The following is a 23,619-nucleotide window of genomic DNA, read 5'->3' as shown; positions in this document are numbered from 1 at the left end:
TCATTTATTTACTCTATTAATTTACTCATTCACCTTAAACTAAACATCAACTAAACATCAACTAAGCATTAATTAAACATTCAACTAAACCAGTCCAATCCCCCCTCCCCCCTCACTACACTTTACAACCATCCATCCCATCCATCTCATCCATCCCATCCATCTCATCCATCCCATCCATTCTATTCATCCCATCTATCCCATCCCTTTACTTATACATCTAATTAACATCAACATCAACATCACCTTCAACCTCCCAATCCCAATCTACCCTCTACCCCATACCTACCGCCTACCCACTATCTCCCTATCTACCGCCTATCTAACATCTACCCTCTACCTACCTCCCTACCTCCCTACCGCCAACCACCAACCGCCAACCTAACAGCCAACCTAACAGCCACCTACCCCTACCTATCCATCTCCTCAACCAACCATCTCCTCAACCAACCATCCATCTCAACTAATAAACCATCCATCTCAATTAATCAACCATCCATCTCCCCAGCTAATCCACTATTCATCTCCTCAACTCAGTTCTCATACTACATTATCATAATATAGATATTTCACACACCTCACTTCACTTCACTTCACTTCACTTCGCTTCACCACACCACACCACACCATACCGCATCTACCTATCATTATTCTTTTATGAATCATGTCATACACACACACACACGCACACTCCAAACCGAAATCCCATCAAACGTCAAGATGAAGGAAAAAAACAAAAGGAACATTTCAATTGACTTTAATATACTACTCCACTACCTAGGTACTTCCTACTTCCTACCACCCTCCCTCATCCACCAAGTACACTCCTCTCCTCACCATCTCCTTTTTTCCCATCACACTCTCAGCTTTCTCTCTCCTCTCTTCTCCATTCGCCAATTCCCCCTCTCTCATCTTCACTATCATTATTACACCAGTCAATTTCCCCAAAACCTTCCTACCCACCCATCCATCCACCCATTTATTATCCACTCAACTACCAAAAAACCAACAACCAATCCAGTCCCCAACTTCGCAGTAAAATCCTCTATATCTCTTTCCCATATCCTTTCTCTTTTTTACCTTTCCTTCCCTTTCAATCTCCCTCCCATCTGCTTCTCAAATATTTCACCCCAAATCCATGTATTGACCATCCATGCAACACCAACACCAATCTTCCCTCCTCTCTCCATCTCATCTTCTCAATCTGTCTACCTCCCACAGATCCCCCCAAAATACAAGGAGTTCAGTTGTAGTGTTATGCGTCTGTTTATTGTGTAGCGCGAAGTACGTAAGGTGGGTATATTGTATGAATCTCGCATAAACCAGGAAAGGAAAAAGAACATCGAAAAGGAGATAAAAAGATCAGAACCGCAGTTATTTTTTTTTAAAAGTCGAAAAGTAAAAAAATAAAAATTGTTGAAAGGACAGGACGGTATGGATTTTTTGTTTTTTTCAATGACATTGATTAAATGTTTGAAAGTGTATCGTAGAATTGATGCCTATTTGGAAAATTCAATCCTCCTAATTTGGCGAAAGAGTATGTTCTTCATATGCTCATTCTACCCCACGCCTATACACATAAACACCATGAACCCTTATAAAACAGGGACTGATACCCAAAGCAGAACGACCATGTGTTGTAGTCACAAATAATAGAAAAAGGGAGTTAAGGACCGAAAACGCCGAAAAGGATTGAAATTGAGCTAAATAACATTGAAAACTCGTCGTTCGTCACACTGATGTAAATGTGTTGTAATGTAGCTTTACTCATGCGTTGGTAACCTTGAGAAGAATGTTAGTATATTGACAAGATATCATATGTAAAGTGATTTAATATACCTTGAGGATTCTCCTTGAGTAATCTTGGTTATCAGCGATACTGCCATCACTCATTCTTCTATTGGCAAGAGTAGGATCAAGTCGAGTATCGGTAAATGAAGCTCCACCGCTACTGCTACTGATAGGTGATTTACCACCAGTGACAAAGTTATTGACTGCTGCATTTCTTCTATATTCCTCTTCGACTTCACGTCTCTTTCTGTTACGCATAAATATGAAGATACCTCCCGCGATAGCAGCAGCAACCAATACACCGACAACGACGCCTGCGGCGATGCCAGCTTTATTGGGACCTGATGACTTCTTCTCCGCTAGTGCGGAAGCGGAACTGGATGCGGCTGCTGCATCGGATGCTTGAACTGTAACGGTTTGACCTAAAAATGATTGTTAGATTAGGAATGATGGGAGAAGAATCAAAAAGCCTCACCTCCTACGGTGACGACAGATGGTACGATGGATGTGGTTTGAGTGGCGGTATTTGATGCGGATGCTGAAGATGAGGAAGCTGAAGATGGATCATAATTTGGTGCGGAACTTTCGGTACCCGTAAGATAAACAGACCAATAAAGTTTAGTACCACCACACATTTCCGTATCAATACCAGCACAAGGACTATTACATTTCGAATCATCGACGAGATCTGCTGCTGGAGGGAGATCGTCACCACACCAACACTCATTGCTATTGTATGTTGCTTGAACGGCGTAATCGGCAGGTACACATTGTGTTTGACAATATCCTTTGCTGTTGTATGTATATGAAGAATTCTTGGTCAAGCCATCGCCCGATGAGAAACATCCTTGGTATGTTAAAGTTTTATATTGTCGAGGGATGATATCAGGAGATGGTGCAGCGATTGCATTGCCAACCAACGCGGTAGCAGCGATAAAAGCGAGAGTAGATATCGACTTCATGATGAACGAAGGAAGGATATTTCTTTGGCCTTGGCCTTTATTTTGTTATATGTTGATTGAAATCAAACGATCTGTCGCGATGGCGAAGTCGGTATCGATGAGGTAGGTCTATGGTGAGATGTGGTTCGTGTGATGAATGTTTCAAGGTTGGTTTTCGATAACTCTTGTGTTGGATAGTGAGTCGATCTTTTGATTATGACCCGCGAGAGTGAAGTAACAAATCTAGAGGAGAAGAGTTATTTTGTCGAAATGAACGAGAGTGAATCGACGACGGATGTTTAAATTGCGAAAAGATGGTATCGTAATTTGTTTACTGTGTCGAATGATTCAAAAAGGGAGAGGTTGGAAAATTTGATGACTGAATTGAATTTTCCTTTCTGTTGATGTTTGTTTTCGATGTGGTTTAGAGGAAGGAGAGAAAGAGGACAGGCCAATAGTCTCCTGTTTCGTCCGTTGTTGGATGTATAGAGTGTAGGTGGTGTAGAGGGTTGGAAAAAAAAGATGGGTGATGCTGGAATGAGGGTTGTAGAAGAAGGCCGCAAGCAATAAAAGTAAACGAATGTTTGAGTGGTATTTTAGAAACAAGAAGGAATGAAAAAAAAAGAGTAAGAGAGAGAGAGATAGGAAATCAACACAAGAGAATGTAAATCATCGAAAACGATCGTTTGAATTATTTTGGGGGGGGGGGGGGGAATTGATTCTCACGACGTTGACGATGAAGAAGATTTCAGTAATTTTTGAAATTCCTTTTTGTAGATATGGAAAAGGGATTGGTTGATTGATTTGTTGATTAAGGAGATGAAGATGGGATGGAGGGTGGATTGAGGGAGAGGATGATGAGTAGATAGGTTTGGGTGGAGGGTGGTAGATGCAGGCGGTAGGGTTAGCTACTCTGTGGACCGTTAGTAGTGTGAGTTGAGTAAGCGTGGGAAATGGGCGTACGTGGGTGTGCTTGAAGTTAGGACGTGGATGAATGTTATGCATGTTGTGAATGTTATGAATGAATTTATGAATTTGTGATTTTATCAATGAATGAATGAATGAATGAATGAATAAAAAAGAGGAGTTTCGATGGATTCGATTAAAATTAAATTAAATTGAATTGAATTGAATTGAATTGAATTGAATCGAATCGACCAAAGGCTTTTCCTTTTCCTTCTCCTCTCTCCTCTCCTGTGGTGCGTGTGTGGAAGGGAGTTCTGGTGTGCGTGTGTGGGTGAGGTAAAGAAAAGTGGAACGGGGTCTTTTGAGGGGTGAAGATGAGGATGGATGAGGCTTGACAATGGTGAAGGAGCACCTGCCTAGGTACGATGCTACTGTACGATGTACGGGAGTACCTGAATGTACCTGAGTATCTCTGCTCTCGTCGACGACAATGAATGGATATCAGTGGCTGAGAGGCCTCACAGTGGATCCGCGTGTGCATACAAGTGGATGATTTAGGTTGAGGTGCTCAGATGCCAGGGATGATGATTTCGTTGGTGGATTCGCTCAATGGGATTGGTTGAATCACCCTCAATTAATTTTACATGGCAGTCTTCGCTTTTCTTGCTCTTTCTTGCTGGGAGACGCCAGGAACGATTAGTCAGTTGCATTCACTGCATTCACTGCATTCACTGCTCGCATCTCTATCCATCATCGGATGCACCGTCCAGACTCAAAGACTTCTACCCACATGGAGGAATCCTTGATCTGACTTTGAACCTTTCCCTTCAGCACATTACACTTCTTCATCCATCATCCCTCGCTTGGATTCTGGTCCATCTTTTCCCTCTTTTATTCATCAATGCCATCTCAGCACTGTAGTCCAGGTCATACATGTAAGACGCCTTTGAACTTTGTTTTGCTTGACTTCTCGCTCCCTCCCTCCCATCTCTGCATCAACAGCACTGCAGGAAGAAAACGACGTATGGTAGCAATCCCTTCATGATATAATGTCCCTCTGACACTGAGGACCAACGGTTCTACCCACCCTCCGTAAAGCGTCCTCCGGTACAATAACTGGATCTACTCGCGTGGAGCGACAAATGTCATTTAAGGCAGAGGTGTGGACAACTCTCTCGCTAACTGCCAAAGACATCGTGGCTTGGTTTGCATATGGGAAATTACCACGCACTGGGATTCTCCGTATTGTCAGACAATCATTTTTGATTTTTCACCAGAACCTTGTGCGTGCTCACATGATCCATATGTTGATGTATAAAATTGTTCCCTCTTCCACTCACTCTTCACTCCATTCGCTAAGAGTGGCTTCAGAATGAACCATCACCATCACCGTCACCCAAGAAACCGGGTCCCAACACCCAAACGATTTATCTTTAGAAATGATCGCTGTCTACCCTGTCACCATCACTTAACTTTTCATGAATGCTCCGTAGGTACCGCACTCTATATTCCGACACGACTCACTCCATCTGTTTTGGGAAGAAATAAGATCTAGACATTCCCGTCTCGCATCTATATGTTGATGTGAAGAGTCTTGTGATGAATGGGTTCTTTCATTACCACGTTTTCGCCTGGACACCTTTGAGTCGGGTGCTTTGCTGTTTGTAGGTGTGCATGTATACTATACCATCATAAATCGAGAAATTCCAGACCACCCGACCTATCCCTTAATGTGCCATTTCTCCTTTTTCCCGTCAAGGCTCGATATATCACTATTTCCTACGATCTACATACTAGATATTTATATCTCTAAGATACATGACTATTTTCATATTTGAAATAGGTATGGGTATTTACTTTCCTTTCCTCTACCTGAATACACATATTGTACATACTTTTCAGATTGGTATATACTTTGATTGAATAGCTTCGAGACACTTTTCCCCTTCCATCCTGATTGACCCTCGGAAGAGAGATGGCTCGAAACTTATACATCTCAGCTCAGTTACGTACTTGATAGCTTGGGTACCTCTCTCACCCCTCCCTAATGGACGTAATGACAGCTCGAGAAACACTTCACACACCAGTCCCATCACATAACCATCACACCTAAACACACTACCCTACACCACATCTCACTACACATGACAAGACATTAGTCACCCACCTCCTCACCACACAACTAGTCAGGAACCCCCGGAACACGACCGACACTCCACGATCAAGAAAAAGGTAAAGCGTCGTGAAGAAGATGAGCTCACTGTGCGAATGTCCCGAAGCATCCGAGGCCTTCCTCGTCAGCGAAGAATCCGTCGAGTACGCGCTACGTTGTCGAGAAAGTATAACCTTATATTGGATTGGATGCATTTGACATGTGCGCATTGGTAATGCAGATTGGATATCTATCTAGGATGAAAGTTTATAGGATATAGAAGAGGGTAGTATTGTGTTGTCTTGTATGGTGTGGTAACGCAGAAGGATATTTATAGAGTACATGTATCTATACACAATACTACAATACATACAATACATACAATACATACAATACATACAATACATACAATACATACAATACATACAATACATACAATACATACAATACATACAATACATACAATACATACAATACATACAATACATACAATACATACAATACATACAATACATACAATACATACAATACATACAATACATACAATACATACAATACATACAATACATACAATACATACAATACATACAATACATACGCTCAATTCACACACCCACCAAACCAACTCCTCAGGCGCTCAGGCTCCTAGATATCTACCTATTTTTTCTACAGAGTACTCTCTCCATAAATTCAATTCAAATCAAGTCAAGTCAATTCAATGCAATTCAAGCCAATGCAACCAACCAACCAAAAAAGGGATCGAAAACGAGTACCTAATAGTTTGTTGATCCGGATTACGTACCGGCCGGTAGGTAAGATGAGCCGGGACTTACAGGACCTACCTATCAGCTTGGATCTTCCAGCTGGGGCTCGCGTCTAGATCTTTGGTAATGAATAAGGTGTACGGAGTCGGGATGGAGTAGGTACGAAATGTGAGATGTGCGATGTGCGATGTGCGATGTGCAAGACCGATTGATGGACGTGGGAATTTTAGGGAATGGTGTGAGTGATAATTATATATGCATGGATGGATGGATGGATGGATGCATTGATTTGATAATATATATATACATACATACACACATACACACATACACACATACACACATACACACATACATACATACACACATACACACATACATACATACACACATACACACACACACACATACATACATACAGACCTCAAGAAGAAATCAAATCTAGATTCCGGATCGATTCGCATCTCCTTCCCTTACCTTACCTTACCCATTCAATTCCATTTGTAGGGAGGGAGGAGATAAATGGACATGTACTATACATGATCCTACAGGTAACTCACGAATCTAGACCTTGCTCCCCCCTCCACATGGCTTTTCTAGGAAATTTCTAGTCTTGGGAGATTGGACTTCGGAACCCAAGATGCTGGATGAGATGAGATGAGATGAGATGAGATGAGATGATGAATTTTACAATGTGTGTATGAATGAATGGATACATACATACATACCTGTGATGAAGAGAAAGATAAAAATAAAAATACACACACACACACACACACATACAGAAATGCATAGATCATTTCCTTCTCCTGATTCGGATTCGGATTCGGATTCTGATTGTGATTGTGATTATTGTTCTTGTTCTTTTGGAGTAATTGTGAGGTTTAGAGTTTGAATCCTTTTGGATGGTTTGTATCTCGATAGATAGTTTGATTTTGGGTTGGTCTGGGTCTCACCATGCGAGGATTTTGTAGATGGGTAGGCGATGGGTAGATATACTAGGTAGTTTTCGAGGTATTGGATTCTGGTGGGCTTTATTTTGCTTGGGTAGGTACCTGGGTGTGAGGGTTTGGGTTGATGGGTAGGTAGAGGGGAGATGTGTAGGTGTAGATAATATGGATAAATATGGATACATATAGATGGAAAGGTATGGGAAAGGAAGGTATATTGTTGTATTGCATTGCATCTTTATATATTCAATCGATCAATCATTCATTCATTCATTATCCAATCAAGGAAATACGAACTAGAATCCTTTCTATTATATTTTCATTCTTCCTACAGGTAAGTATTTCTTGAGATTTACACATCGCTTGAATGACCCATTGGGCTTAATCCTTTGACAAAACAATAAACTTACCTCTTCATCTACCTACTAATACCTAAACTCCTGTTCTACTCTATCCTACACCATCATGCCCTTCATATACCTTGCCATCTCACGCAACTTTCTCCCTCTCTTTCTAGGGAGTTTATAGTTACATCACGATACAATATAACAAAATACAACACAATACAACACAACACAACACAACACAACACAACACAACACAACACAACACAACACAACACAACACAACACAACACAACACAACACAATACAATACAACACAATACAATACAATACAATACAAAACATGAGATCAAATTGGATTTCTAACAAATCGGTCGCGTGGAGATGGGACGGGTGGATGGATGTGGCATGGAATGATGAATGTGGCTTTCTTGGCTTGGAAATGAGAATCTTCGATTACGAAGTTGGGTTGTGATGGAGATCATGATGGCGAGATTGATTATACTGTTGTAGGTATCGGAAATGATAGGTATGAATGATATGGTATTGTATAGACTAATAGGTATCAATTCAACGACAACGACAACACCAATATCAATAAACTCACCACACACATCTCCTCCTTCCCTTCCCCATACCAAGCTACCCTAACCCTAACCCCAACCTAACCCTCCTCACAAATACAAATCGGAGTTTTCATCACTATACCGGTACTCTATTGAACGCGTACCATGATACCTAAATCAACATCATCAATCCTCCACAAACAATCAAGCAAACCATACACGCACACACACATGCATATCCAACGTTCCAGACTCTCTCTAGCACAACCTCCACGCACAATACATACGATTCCAAGGCTTGGGTTTGTGCTTAGCTTCGCTTGTTTGCGTGGTGGTTGGCTGGATGGGGGTTTTAACTTTACTTTTTGCTTTTGGTGGTTTCTCTTTCTCTTGTTTCTCTCTTTCTTTTGTTCTCCAGATTCTTGCAGCGAGGGGAGATGCATGGATACTCTGTAGATATGGATATGGTAGAGGGATCGTCGGAAACTAATGTCCAGAGTAATGTATTCTTACGACGATAGATGCGAGCGTTTTGGGGTCGGGATGTTGGGTGGAGGGGTGGAGGGTTCGGTACTTGAGGATGAACGAACGATGAACATGCGAACTTGTATGTATCTCTTACTTACTATGCAGCGGATGAATCAGATGTCTATGGTATTATGGTTGTACCGATAGGGCGATCTAGATTTTACTGTTGGTCGATAGATGTATTTTGGATCCCTGAGGAGAATTGAAAATTGAAAATCGATCATGATTATTAACCGTTGATATCAACTATCATCTATCAACTCTTAAACGTCAGTCTTTGGGCATTTCGTTCAAAAATCATCGTCATCATCTCACATACTCTCTAGCTATAATTTATGAGAAAGTAACTTCGGTGTGATAAATACATCATCACAACCCTACGAAATAATCAACATTCCACACAAATCCCACATCTTCATATTCTCTCATCCCATCCCATCCCAACACATCACATCACATCACAACTATATACAGCCCACCTCACCAATCACACCCCTCCCTCTTCACTTCCCAAACCCCCAAACCCCCAAATCCCAAACCCCAAATCCCAAACCCCAAATCCCAAACCCCCAAAGAAAAATTCCCGTCTTCCAACCACCAACTCCCAACTTCCAATCCCAATCCCCTCTTCAAAGCAGAGCAAACCCAATTCCCCTGACTAATCCCCGATCACCGCGTCGATCAGCGGGTACGTGATGTGATCGCGTGTGTGGATGTGTGTGTCTCGCTATGTGTTGTTTGTCCTTGGTCCCTACCTGATATCGCGTACCCGAGCCTATCCTGTATGTAGACGGAGATGGAGATGGGGATCTGCAAGATGTGAAACGGGAGGGGAGGGGAGGGGAGGGAAGGGGCGCGATGAATGGATTGAATGGTATGAATGAATGAATAGGCTTGTTACATGATTAATCATTTTGTGGTTTCTTTTGTGTTTTGATTAAGTTTGGGTTTGGGTTTTGATTTTTTTTGATTTTTGACTTTTTGCATGGTTTTCTCTTCTCTTCTTTTCTTTTCTTTTCTTTTCTTGCTTTGGTTAATTGAACGGGGTTTCTGGAGTGGGTATTTTGTTTTATTGTTTATTTTTTTAATTTTTTTTTTCGAGGGGCAAATAATGTTTGGAATAGATGGTGAGTTTTGTTAAGATTGAATTTGCTTTTCTTTTTGCCTTTGCTTGCTTTGCTTTGGTATTTATTACTGTGTATGTACATGTATGTATAACAAGAGAGGGAATGTTATAAAATACATCACTCATCTCTCTCTCGAAATTCATCACTTATCCATCTCTCAAAATTCAACATGTATGTGTGCGCAGTAATATTCACAATCAAAGTTACAGCCACAGTCATCCATAATGCTATTTCATCCTTCCAATCTCCAATCTCAAATCTCACATGTCTATTCCGCAATCCTTTAATGTTCCTTCTCTTCTCCCTTTGGGCTTTTCTATTCCTCCCGTGTTTGTCTACGAGATTCATAGATGGGTAGAGTTACATTATTGTAATCCCTCTTCTCACGATTGTTTGTTGCGTTTACCTAGGGCCTTTGGTGTGCTGTGCTTTGAGATCTTGGAGATGGGATTTGATGGATAGATGTATTTTTGCTCCCGTTTCGTTTCGTTTCGTTTGGTTTGATTTGAGGTCATGTTGATCTGGAGTGAATGTGTAGGTTATGTGTTTTATTTCCGGACCTCTGGGATTTCAGAGGATGGACTAGGTCTGACCGTTTGTGTTTGGGAATGGGGCAGAGGAGAAAAGAGGGGAATAATAGGATTGGGGAAGGCGGGTTAGAAAAGTTTGTTTCGGTTGGATTGGTAAGTTTGGAGTGGATTTTGATGGGTTGGTAGGTAGAGAGGGAGGATGTAATTCGACTGGCATATTTTGTATCAAATTGAGGGTGTTACTACTAGTCCTGGATCTAGAATCTGGGGATGGGAATATGGTCGAAGTCTAGTGATTATGACATTTGTTTGGATGGTTGTGGGCATTTATTAAGATGATCTGGAACGAGCAGGTGAGTATTGATATTCATTCGATTCCTGAATTTGGTAGATGGGGTAAATACTGTTTGTGAGGACTTCAATGTCAAGATCTTCTTGAGATCTTGATTGTATCTATAGCCCTCTCTATGACTATCATCGCCAACTCCGACGCTCTTACTACCCATAACCATCAGATTGACACGTGCTCTGCGAGAATGTACAAGAGTAGAGAGGATGACTGTAGCTAGGTAGTAATTGTCGATTCTTGAGAATTGTTTGAGGGGACACAAGTATACCTACTCACTCACTAGTATAAACTAAATACCCATTCAGCTTCACTTCCATCTGAAGTTTACCATCTTTTCTCGTTTACTATTTTCCTGGAAAGGAGGGAGGGGGAAGTGTTGGTTTGAGAAGGATACGAAAGACGTAGCACCTACGAGTGGTAGGTCCTAAATGTCTATATTGTATTCGGTCTAAAGAGCTAACTCATCTACAGATAATAGGCCTTAATTGAGGGCCATCGAAAGAGCTAGTCTCTTTCGCATTCGCTTAGTTTAGTACAGTAGCTATTGAATTGAAGTCATTCACCTACGTTCATACAGAAGTCTATTCTGTCTCATATTCTATTCTGAACGGATGACCTGGTAAACACTTTCGCGAAGAGAGAAACAGTTGATCCATTGAATATATGTACCAATGGAAGATCCCAGTTCATGTTGTTGAACATTGATACTGAGTAGATAACTTTTCTTCACTGTTAAGTTCTCATAAAACTCTCATGTTGTCGATATTCTAAACTTTCTTCGTCTGATATATATTGTCGAAGAATACGTTTCATTGTCTATACATGTTCCTACATGCCGATTCATCTTTCTAGCTATATCCATCCAGCTAACTACCTCCTACCTGTACTTACAGAGAGAACCTGACCCAGCAACGCAAATTGAATCTTACAAGCAAAAAAATTACAACGCAGAAGCCGCTTCAACCTCTCCTGGCGGCGTTTGCGTTGGTGATTCTGGAAAGTTAGATGAGTATGTGGTGATTTATGTATAGAAAGATGGAGTTTAGACTAGAATTGAGATTGAGATTGAGATCGATTTTGGGTGGGAGGAGGGGAGAGTGAATAAGTGGTTGAATTAGGATTTGGAGATGAACATTTAGAGAGTGGGGATTTGATGAACGGGTGAGAGTTGGTGAGAATGTGTGTTCTGATACCATTCACTTCTATTCGTATCTTGATGATTCTTTGCCCCCTTTTGCTTTCTAACGCTGGCTACCTCAGTATAAATATATTCCAAAGCAGCACTGTAAACTGTAGATTATTCCAAAGTGACTTGGATCTAGAGTGGTTAGTGCTATATACTGCGATAAGTAGCGCGCACTTGGCTTTTCCTTGAATGTAGTAAGGATCGGGTTAAGAATTTCATCTCTGGCTTGGGAGTGTTTTACAGAGGCGTATTGAAGTTTGGGATTCGAGACTTTAGAACTTCAGATTTCCAGAAAAGTGGAATGGAATGGGACGATAAAGATTGATGAGGAGTATTAGATGACTTCACATGACATGACGCAATATACATATACAAGGTTATATACAAGTTTCATTCTGTAGCACCTTCTCTCAAGTCAACAGCAGCCTAGCATCTGGAATCCAAGCTGCTCAGAGGATCGACTCATTATCATAGGAAGAGGACATGCTATTCTTGCTGGGGTTGCAAATCTGTGCTTGGGGCTGGATTTATATGTTTTGGGATGTTGAGGATTTATTAGACTTGCAGTTGATTGGATATATTCACCACTTTCCCCTTTCTATTTCAATTTGTTCGAGAGTTAAAAGGGCTCGCAGGTACTGAGACGTAGACATGAGTGATCTTGACATTACAGAAAGAGATAGAGCAGCTGGGAGGATGAAGTGAGCTGCTGTGCTGGGTGTATCGAATCAGGGGAAAGGAGAACTGCAAGTGTTTTACGTATCGCGTGACGTGGGGTGTCAGTATAGTGGCATAGGAAGTTCTGCAAGGGAAAGTAGAGATGGAGTGGAGATGGATCGGCGAGGTAAAATCAGATGGGTAACTTTTACTGTCATTCAGTTACGTGGCCGTAAATAGGATGAGAGTTCAAGAGAGATCATGGCTGGTTTCTCAGTAGGGTTATATTGACATGAGCATGAGAGATACTGGTGATTCTTCAGTTAAGCAACATGATACTGATCTGATCGCTGTTTCTTGTATTCTACCATTCAAGAATCTTTTTCTGTGGGCTTTTATGGATGAAGAAGGGGTGATGGGCAGGTAGATGGCTACTCCTGGATATTGTATTCACTTTTTGATATACATTTTAACTAGTTCTGGCATCCGGTTTGTTCTGATATCTTGATGTACCGAGTATGATGAATGTATACAGTTCATTGGCTAAATTCCCAGTGTCTACATAAGTATATGCGGAAGAGCTCCTGAAGCAAAACAATATCCCTGAAAAGCTTGTTCTCGCTGTGGTTCAGGGAGCTAGAAGTGGAAAGCAAGACTGCACGTTGTATGGGACATAGAGTGTGCAGCAGGAAATGGGTAGTGCTTGATTAAAATATGGCCTGATATACTTGAAGATTTTGATCTCTCGCTGTCAATATTCGTCATTTACTATTGGCATGAGAATTTTCATTGACATTTATAACGAGAGTTCCGGTATCAGACGAGGGTTGTGTAGGTGGGTGTATTACTATCGTGCTCTCTACCGTTTGAAAGACTAAGAAGACACAACGTAGTAATAAGTCATGAAGCTTTAAAATCATATTCCTGTATCCTTTTCCATTGTTGAATTCCCAGTTTCCCGATTCACTTCTGAACTTCTATCAATTACTTGCTGAGTTATTTATTTGATTAATCAACCTAAATACGCACAAACCAAACACCTAGATGCAGATATACCACTCCTTTATTCTTCCATCTATTCATATCCCCATCTGCCAATATGGAATGTAAAGGTGGGCAATGGGCGGGAGAAAGTGAAATTGCATGGAAAGTAGGAGCAGAGTATCCAATAGTCCGGACTGCAGTCCAATAATACAAGGGTTTGAATGTCTAAAAGCAGTTAGAAATTTGAGAATAATTTAATCTTCCAATAAAATTCGAAAATTTCAAATGATTTGAATATGTTAGTTAGTTTGGAGATTTGATAATCTTCATTTCTAGACTGCAGTCCAGACTATTGAGAACTCTGAGTAGGAGTGTATATATATATTCCTGAGAGTATAAGTGACAGATCCTGAAGACCTAAAGGGAAAGGCTTTGGTCTCGCTTGCTGTGATGAATGAACTGTAATAAAGGAGTTGAACCGAGTTGATTTCAGGTGTATATATGGATACAATATGATAAACTAAATACACAACATTGAGAGTTGAGAGACCCTAAAGATCGAGTAGAGATTTAACACCCATTGATCCTCACTATATCCATTAGAATATCATCCTCCCTTCAACCTACCACTCTGACTCTTCATCCCCTCTATTTTCTCCTACAATTCCCTCCACTCCTCTTCCCTCCCCCTAAAAATCAAATTTAGAGCCTCATGATCTGCAATCACTACTTCATACGACTGGTATCTTTTGGTCCTCATCCGTCGCCTTTCTCCCCACTACCTCCTTTCCCCAAATTTCCCTACTCTCCAGGAACTAGTTCAAAGTCAAAATAAAAGATAGGTTCAGAATAACTAAAATCGTTGCCTGATAGGAGATTCTTTCTCCAAAACATGCTGTTTAACTCAGCCCAAAGAGTATGGATGCGTATCTGGCAGCTTTCAAGTTATCTTCATCTTTGTCTTCATCCTCATCACCTAACCACCTCTCTTGTTTTCAGATAAAGAGATCCAGTAAATCCTACTCATTACTCATAATTGCGTGAGGATTAACACCCATTATTATACCTTTTGCAATAAAATCTTCATATATTAGAGCTTCTCGCTGGTTTTCTCATCGGCTCCTGATCTCTCTTCCGAATAGTCAATATCCCTCCAGAGCTTCCCTGGCACAGGAGACGCTATCCCTAGTGCCTCATTAACAACCACTTCCAGAAACCTACATTCCTTTCTTTTCGTCTCAATTACATCATTCGTATTTGAAAACATAGCGTGACTCTCATGAGCAAATACCTTGTATGCCGAATATGAATGAGAAAGATAGAATATCGGAGCGCTGAGGAGGGTTGAAAGGGCTGTGCCTCCTAGAAGGAAGAAGTTTTCTTTTATACCACAGACGTAAATGAAACAAGTAATTAGATAAAATAAATAAAAATGACAATTTTGCGTCCAACTCCAGCCATAGACCTCAAGTAGAAGAATAGAATAAGAAATAAAAGAAATATACCAGCAGATAACAAAACCATAGCCTCAGCCCACGACTGACTATTTTCAATCTCTTCCATCCTCTCTTCGTGGGATCTGACAATATTAGATCTAATATCTTCCTCACCTGCTAGAGCATAGAAATCATGCTTCACGTCTCAGGTCAGCACCATTGGTTCGTTGATTATGTGTTAGATGGACATTGAAAATACAATGCTGTTCTTTTGGTGAAGATGGCGAAAAAAAGGGTGGGGATTTAGAGGTTAAAGATCATGTCACTATGAGGGGTGAGTTAGCTAGTAGTAAGAAGAAGCTGGGTAGGGAAGTGTAGTGAGTAGGAAGGTAATAGTAAGTCATGTCGATTTCTACTCAAGATCTTTCAACCATAACCGTTTTCTCCAAATATGAAACAAGAGTAAAAGCATCCACATACTGAAGATACCCATCAATCAACTCATCCCAACCGTCGCTTTAGGGATCCATCTATCATCTTCTTCTAGCTGACATTCCATACCCATACCACTTGTCCCGCTATATTCCTGGTTACCCTTTCGCTCAATGTGAACATATCTGCCACTTGCTCTATTTTCTGCTCCCCTTCTCTGTTCCTCACACTTTCCCCAGTAGATTTGAAAATCACGTCAATTTCATTCTTTATAACCAGCTCGAAAACTCCTAACAGACGATCTGAGAGCATAGAGCCATAGATTCTACGCTTTTAACTGATAGACAAGGCGGAATAGAGTACCGAAGATATTGATCAGAGGTTTGAATTGGGTGTGTGTGTAGATGCGAGCCTTTCTCATGAAGGGATGGAGGTAGATTGCCTGGGGAAGAGTTGGTTGCTATGGTAGATTTGCATTGGGAGGGGATGCGGAAAAGAGGCCTGGAGGTATTGAAAAGTAAACGGTTAATAGCGATTCTGTATACGGGACGTGAGTAGTAGTACTACGTATATTCGAATGTCTTCGAAGTATACAAATCATATTTCAGATGATCAAAATAAATAACAAGATGAAGATACTTCCTCACAGTAATAGCCGACATACCCATCTGTGAACTTGGCAATGAATGAACCTAGATAGTTTCTTGAAGGACGAAGAAGAGTTGTGTAGCTAATAGTGATAGTAAAGAGCCACTGGTGAAGCAAAGTATGTTTCAGTCCTATTCATAGTATTTGCCGCCTTTGAGATTCCAATCTTCCTTGCTAGCGATGTTTTAAGAGGGAGATGTGGGCTGTCACTTCGGATAAATCCATCGAGGATCTCACAGGTGAGAGGATTCGATTCTTCAAGATCTCAATATATCAAGACAAACCTGAAGAGTCAAACCAGTAGACAGTCTTCGTACACACAATGAAATCCAGAAAAGAAACCCAAAAATCACTCATGAGAAATAGAATCACAAATCAATGTCATGAAAGAGGGCAACACCTACCTATGATCGAAAAAAGATGGAAAAGAACTCCAGATATATATCAATCTACATAGTTTTAAGCAAGGCAGAGAAAACACTAATGGCTGCAGCCGTGAATTTGACTTGGAGCAAGGCATGTGGGATAATTTGTGTTTCGTTGCAGCATCTAGTGAATACGGGAGTATTATTGTCAGATTGAGATCAGATTGTTTACTTGTTTACTTCTATATGAGACCTAAGAAACGGACGGATAAAAGAAGAAAGATTGAGAACAGATGTTACGTGATCCAAAGGTATTTGGAGAAGATATAAGAGAGAAGGCAGGCAGCAGGTAATTTGAGAATAATTACAGTTAAAGTCACAGTTTGTCTATGTTTACATTGTTACCTTCTTGTTCGTTCTGCAAAATGCCTAAGATGCTAGCCATGATGAAATACAGACGTTGGATACCTATTTTCGCAGAGTATCGCGATTTCAAAATGGGGGATTCCAAGTTGATATAACAGTCAAATCGTGGTTTCGACTTCAGTGGCTTGCTCATTGCTGGTCCGGACCTTGAAGGAGAGACTTAACGATGAGCTGCAGCCATAGTGTCATGTGCAAATATGTTATAATCGTAGATGCAGCCTGGGTGAATATGTGGACTTTGAAACTGTATCCTTCCGCCGGAGAAGCAAGAAAATGGTGTTCCCGTGGATGTCTTATTGTGAAACCCCAAAAAGGGTCTTAATACCAGATTATCACTGGTCCACATTAACTTACTTCCAACCCTTATATTATAATTTTCGTATCTGTTGAGCAGCAGAAATATGAAACAAAAGCCCGTCGTGGATTGCAATGGACAAATGGAGATGGTTTCGGTTCTGAGGCAGATGGAGTGAAAAAGTTGGGTGTGAAGTTGATGAAATTAGGAAGATATCTGTGCGTGGTGAGTTAGCAAATTGTATTCAAAATCGGGAGTAGTGGCACATTTCATTGAGGAGAGTCAGGAGTGGGAGGAGAAAATGGATAGGAGGAGGATTGTGAGCCGAGGGATAGAACTCATGATTGGAGATTCCAGAACCGCAATTATAACCTCCGAGAGATGTTCATATTTGCACATGTGAGGCCGAACAGTGAATGCAGGAAGGGCATTCATAACCGGAAGAAAAGGAACAAAGAGAGAACTCCAGAAATTGAAAGAAGCAGAGCTCATGCGTTGATGGGAGTGTTGTAGCCATTGGCCGAGTGCTGGCAGGTCCGAGTATGAGACAAATATATTCCAGTATTTGTTTTGAGAAGGCTTTAGCTGCAACTTCTAATCAAGCTAAATACTCCCCCTCCTCCCTTTAGTACGATACGCGAACGGGAAATGAAATCGAAAGGGGCCGTGGATTTTTTACCGGTGATCGCAGAGTCTCTTATTGTAGATCAAGATCGAAGATCGTAGCGAGCGTGCGGATATCTACTCTTGCAACTTTGATTGTAGGTATCGGCAGAGAAATAGATATGTCCAGCTTCTCTTTTGTAGATTGTATCTATGTACTTTATATCGAATTTTGTCTTTTAGATGCTATGGCGGCGTTCAGACATGCGTTGTAGATGCTCGCATGGTCCTCCTCGGTCTCCTTCTCCTTTCATGTTTAGCGATAGCTACTTGGAATGTCGGTTGGCGATAAGTTTAGATATTCGGCAATGGATGATGATGATCAGGTGCCATCTTGTATGGAGGGCTGCTGCTCTTATGAAATTAGCATTTTGAATAGTAAACGAGAAAGGAGTATTCGTCTGTGCAACCGTGCCGTGAATACCTGAGACCTGAGGAAGATGTTGGGACCAGATGAGCTCCATTTCATCCGCAGATTATAACTGAGAATTTCGACTGGAAGGACGAAAATCTGACTCTGGCATGGACCTTTGCTGCTGATATGAGACGAAAGTTACTGATGTATAATTGTTGGAAATGGTTTGGGGTAGATACTGATGAATGCCGCCAAACGTTCGAGGCTAAAGAGAAGCAGCATCTCATGTGTATCTAGGGTGTATGCAGATTGTTCTGGATGTTTAGATTGGCGTAAGGAAGAAATACCTACAGAGTTAGGCGCTTTCAACTTTCAGAATGGGAACGAATAATGCTACTACTGTACCTATTGTTGTACAAACTCCTCCCTATGAGGTTTTAATGCGATTGGTGTGTTGATAATAAATATGAACCATAGAAGTTTCTTCATCACATCAGTATGTTGTTGAAGTATTAAAAAGAGATATGGTTATTGGTTTCGATCTCGAGTGTGTGGTTCGAGAGTGCAGTAAATACTTGGTAGGTATGGGTTAGAAAGTGTCGAGGCTTGCTTGCAGCTAGGGAAGGAACGCATTCGCCTTATAACCATCTTCGACAGATTTTGCTTTTACTTTCCAGATCAGTCTAAAAGGCCACCGGACCAATCCAAATTTCGTGAAAGTAAACTCATGAATTCAAAAATTAGCCACGCCATACTCTGAGTTACTTTGAGAATGTAGATACATACCGTGTATTTTTGATCGTGCTGTAAAGTTTGAGGTGCGATCCACCCAAAATCATCATGAAAGAGCCGTGGGAGCTATATGTGAGTAGGGTCGCAGCATTAGTGGTACTACCGAATACCTAGATTACGGTGCCCCTCCTTTAGTCAAAGATCTAGACTTGTACCGAATATAGTGATCAAACTTATGTTACAGGCTCCAGCAATATTCATAACAGTCGCTATATTTTCATGTCTAGATGGAAGAAATCAACCCTTTTCCCTTTGGATGATGTGCTTCTTCTAAACTCTCAAACTGCTTCCATCTCATTTTGGAGGTAAAGCGTCTTACGAATAAGAGACTACTTAGTACAAGGAAAGATTAAATTGACTAGATAATTTTATATGATTTTCTGATTCACGGCCTATTCTTGTAAAAAATTCAGAAGATCATCACAATCATTAGAATTACTGTACCACCATACTACGATCAATTCACCGTGAGTGGCTTCAATCCTACAGCGCAACCACGTCACCTGTTCAGAACAGCTCTCAAGCCTTTTAATGTCTCAGGGTTGAAAGGGTAATATCCAAGAACTGTGCTATCTCTTACTTGAAAGTTGGGAGTATGTGCAGATAGCTTAGAAAAGTGTGTGTCAGTGATATGATATGAGTCTGGATGAGAAATATCAGCTTGATAGAGCATCGCAGGTGTCATCTGCTATTACAATTCCTTCCATGATGAGTGTGTTGAGATTCCGGAGGCACATTGCATGTTACATACACTACTCGATCTCATTATCATATTAGTCGGCGATGCCACGCAGCGAAGAGTCTACACCACTACCCATATTCTCCTATGGAACATATAATTTGGTTATAGAGCCAGCCAAGGCGTTTTATTCTCTACCATACATAAACAAGAACTTCTACCTAAAGAAAAGAAAACGACACAAGAGAAATAATAGACATTAAGTTGTACAATAGAAGCTAGCTCGTTGGGTTCGCTTTTCCATCCACCACCCATTTTAGGGAACATGAATAGAATCTTGCCCTCCATTGCTGGTAAATAACTATTTAGAATCTCGCAATGTTATCTCTATAAGTTATACAATTTATATCCACAATTTCCATTGCGCCAGAAGTTACAGAAAACAGTAAGATAGTAACCAAGTAAAAAAAAAGAAATGTAAAAACACGAGAAGAAAGTACACATCCAACGATCCAAGCATGGATCTAATATCCCAAGTAGATTCTAAATATAAATACAGGTAGAATCTTAATCCCAAGTCGGCTACCGAATTATCAAAGCCCTCCTAGAAGAGGCAGATAATACGAATGATGGTTTGTCGGTCTGAAGTAGATGGTATGAATATCGCTAATTTGCATAATCGATATCGTGCGTTGCTGTGCTGCACTGCGGAAACTTGTAGAACCGGCGTGTGTGAGAGTAAGGACAGTAAAATTTGCGTGTTTGAAACGATGAGTTGGCTGGCTGACTGCGGTGGCTGAGTCGAAAGATCAGATATTTGAGGGAAAAAGTGACTAATTTCCTAGCCTGAATGCAACACCTCGTTGTGGCATTGAAGGCCTAAGTCTATAAGGCACGATAGGAGGTGCAGTGTACCCGGTGTTTTGATCCCATAGATCTAAAGTGTCATATCCGCTTTCCATCCACGCTCTCAACTCATGTAAGAATGTTTCTCCACGGTGCCTCTTGTGAAAAATGAATCTCACTCCTCCTTTGAGCTCATCAACATTCTCGCGAAGATCATATAGCTTTAGAAGTTCTACAATGAAGTCGGAGATCTCTTCGTGAGTTCTCTCCTCTCCCGTGGAGGTGTCTAGAGGCAAAGGCACAAATGCTATCTGAAACTCGCGGTTCATAAAATCACGGACTCGACGCTGCAAGACGTCGCTACCGGCAAATTCTTGAGGGGTGAACTTGTGAAATGTGCCGCCGATAGGATGAGAAAAGAGTCGATAGGTATATATCTTTGTGCGTTCAATATCTCGGCCCATGAAATAGACATATAAAGCGCGATCCTGTTGGAAAGTGGAAGAAGTTGGAGGAACCAGGGCCGTCAAGCGACGTACACCAAGATGAAGAAAGCGATTGATAACTGTGAAAGGTGCCCTACAGTAGGGACATGTGTAGTTTTTATCCTTCCATGTTTTCAGACAGCAATAGTGGAAGTCTTGATGACCACAAGATGGGATTGAGGCGGTCGAACAAACAATTATCTCGCATGTTCGGCAGTCTTCATTCTCATGGGGATTGGAATCAAGTGACGATAGACAGATCACACATTCTCCGGCCATGTCGTTGGAGATTCTGGCAGGTGTCATGTCGAGTTGTGAAGAGATCGTCAAATTGAAAGAATGTGAATCCACGCTTCTGTGAGCGTGAAATTTGGTCAGAAGGAAATAAACGAATTGAGCGGGGAAGTTGAGTAAATATACCTAAATTTTTAGTGTATTACTAACATTTCAGGTTACTTACCTACTTTTTGAATGGGTTCCGCCTGGGTAGCATCAGGTTCCAAGGTTGCTGATCTAGCCTTTTGTAGGCTAGATATCATCGAAGTTATTATCAAAAGCGGAATTTACCAGGAAGTATGGCTTGATACCAGGTACTCAGAGGTCTATCAAGTTAGACCTATCTCTCTGCCCGCAGAAGAGAACGAAAAACCAAGGCTGCCTTTGACGCGATTTATTGTCTAGAGAAATCCCACGAACGGCAGGAGCAATCGCATTCAGATGAGTCGGCAATTGGATGCCCGCACCGGGGATACTCAAAGCACCTTCCAGTATCTCTACACTCTTGTGGAATTCGATATGAGTTCAATTCATGAAGTGAGGACCGAGATAATTAATAATATTCTACGGTAGTAAGTCGGAAACTGAGGAATCAACACTTGATTAGTTGGGTACGTTACTTGAAGAACCAAGTATATCAACAAACAAATTAAGAGATATGAGTAAGAGGATATGTAGAAGGTCTTTCACTAAATACGCCTATTCTATCATTTATTTTGATCGTTTTTGGTTTTGGCCGATCCCAAAAGGTTTGATGCGTAGTCGCTGTGATTCAGTACACTCACCTAGATGGAAAATCAAGCAATTGTCTCATAGCAGACTACTTTTGAAGGACTCTACACGAATATTTACCGTATTCTATAGAATAAACGAGCTTTTTAGCCCCACTGGAATATGTACGGTAACATCATTGTTAAATATAATCATGATGGAAATCTAATAGCCGACGATTCTAGTTCTTTCGTTGATTGAGAGTACGAGAATCCCATTAAATTAATTCACTTAAGTCTTGAGAGAAACTTCTAGTCGAGGACATCTTGATGATGTTCAGAAATCAAGATCAACTGAGGAGAATACCGCGTCAGGTCCATTGTCGCAAACTGCTGATGCTTGAATTCCATCAGAATCATCGATGGTGGTTATCATAGACTTCTTTGGTGGGGTATTAAGTTGCTCAATTGCCAGACCCCACCTAGACACTTATGTACCAATAAGGAGGTCAAAATCCGCTTAGCTAGTGGAGAAAATGGGCATTATCAGCACAAAGGTCTGTATATTCAATCCATCGAGGTTGGGACTATTAATCTCACTCCCATCCAACAATTTTCCACTGCCAAAATTATCCTCGGTAGGCACTCTCCAGACTCTCAGTACTCATATCACCATAGATGAAGTAGAGCACATCAAGGATCATGTGGAACTAGGTACCCAGCCGACGCTAAGCCAATGCCGAGATTTTTTGTATCATTGACACCTTTATTCTTCCACATCAAATGTTTTATATCACATGAATAGAAACATCGTTGTCTCGAACTATTTCACAAGGAATATCTCTTAATGTCGTCTCTTCTACAAATTACACATGAAATATTCTTGGATTCCTGCGTTAACACCCTCAAACGGAGGAATATCGAGGAGGAACGGCAACCCGCTGGGAGTCCCCGCAGCACCAACCCTAGGCACTGCCGTAGAAAGTGTTTAAACCATCTCATCGGTGGAATAGAACTAGACTACCGACATCTCATGGCGTTCTCTAGTGTTCCGAAAAATTGAAATTGATTATAATGGACTAGACTGCCATTGAGCTAGACCATATCCCTAAGGGGATGAAAACCGATCTTATCGTAAATTATATGCCTATTCAGGCTAGCACCTCACTCTGTTCCTGTTTGTTAGTAATTCATGTCGATTTAACAATACACACAAACGTTTAACATCGAAAGTCACCGGTGGGTGTAAGGATTAGTGTTGTAATTAGTATGCGGTAGTGTTGCTGTGACTAATATAGGGAATACAATACGTATACTAGTATATATAATAGCTAATGATATTCATGTCTATACGTATTGTATGAAAGGGACTATACTAAAGGTATACTAGAATACACGAATTTACATATTTTTATTAGAATATTATATTTTGAATA

At 40.9% G+C, this 23,619-nt stretch overlaps 4 protein-coding genes across 4 annotated transcripts; all 4 read right to left on the bottom strand.

The window, feature by feature from the left end:
• Positions 1 to 1,767: 1,767 nt before the first annotated feature.
• On the bottom strand, positions 1,768 to 2,753 carry Bfra_009250 (putative wsc domain protein; the record flags this gene model as incomplete). Its single annotated transcript, XM_037339598.1, has 3 exons — positions 1,768 to 1,782; positions 1,840 to 2,213; positions 2,267 to 2,753. 3 exons carry the CDS (start codon positions 2,751 to 2,753, stop codon positions 1,768 to 1,770), a joined length of 876 nt encoding a protein of 291 aa, XP_037189648.1.
• Positions 2,754 to 14,865: 12,112 nt separating this feature from the next.
• Bfra_009248 (putative benzoate 4-monooxygenase cytochrome p450 protein) lies at positions 14,866 to 15,704 on the bottom strand (the record flags this gene model as incomplete). The annotated part of the gene is made up of 3 exons (XM_037339597.1): positions 14,866 to 15,137; positions 15,281 to 15,388; positions 15,692 to 15,704. The coding sequence occupies 3 exons, from the start codon at positions 15,702 to 15,704 to the stop codon at positions 14,866 to 14,868; spliced, it is 393 nt and encodes a 130-aa protein (XP_037189647.1).
• Positions 15,705 to 15,707: 3 nt separating this feature from the next.
• Positions 15,708 to 16,244, bottom strand: Bfra_009247 (uncharacterized protein; the record flags this gene model as incomplete). The annotated part of the gene is given in 3 exon segments (XM_037339596.1): positions 15,708 to 15,860; positions 15,872 to 15,973; positions 16,167 to 16,244. 3 exon segments carry the CDS (start codon positions 16,242 to 16,244, stop codon positions 15,708 to 15,710), a joined length of 333 nt encoding a protein of 110 aa, XP_037189646.1.
• A 4,455-nt stretch (positions 16,245 to 20,699) lies between these two features.
• On the bottom strand, positions 20,700 to 21,503 carry Bfra_009246 (putative uncharacterized ring finger protein; the record flags this gene model as incomplete). Its single annotated transcript, XM_037339595.1, has 1 exon — positions 20,700 to 21,503. The coding sequence occupies one exon, from the start codon at positions 21,501 to 21,503 to the stop codon at positions 20,700 to 20,702; it is 804 nt and encodes a 267-aa protein (XP_037189645.1).
• Positions 21,504 to 23,619: the final 2,116 nt, after the last annotated feature.

The sequence above is a fragment of the Botrytis fragariae genome (assembly GCF_013461495.1).
Source record: "Botrytis fragariae strain BVB16 chromosome Unknown tig00000161, whole genome shotgun sequence".
NCBI lineage: Eukaryota > Fungi > Ascomycota > Leotiomycetes > Helotiales > Sclerotiniaceae > Botrytis > Botrytis fragariae.
The sequence above is the reverse complement of the archived record's forward strand: the minus strand, read 5'-3'. Positions and strand labels throughout refer to the sequence as shown.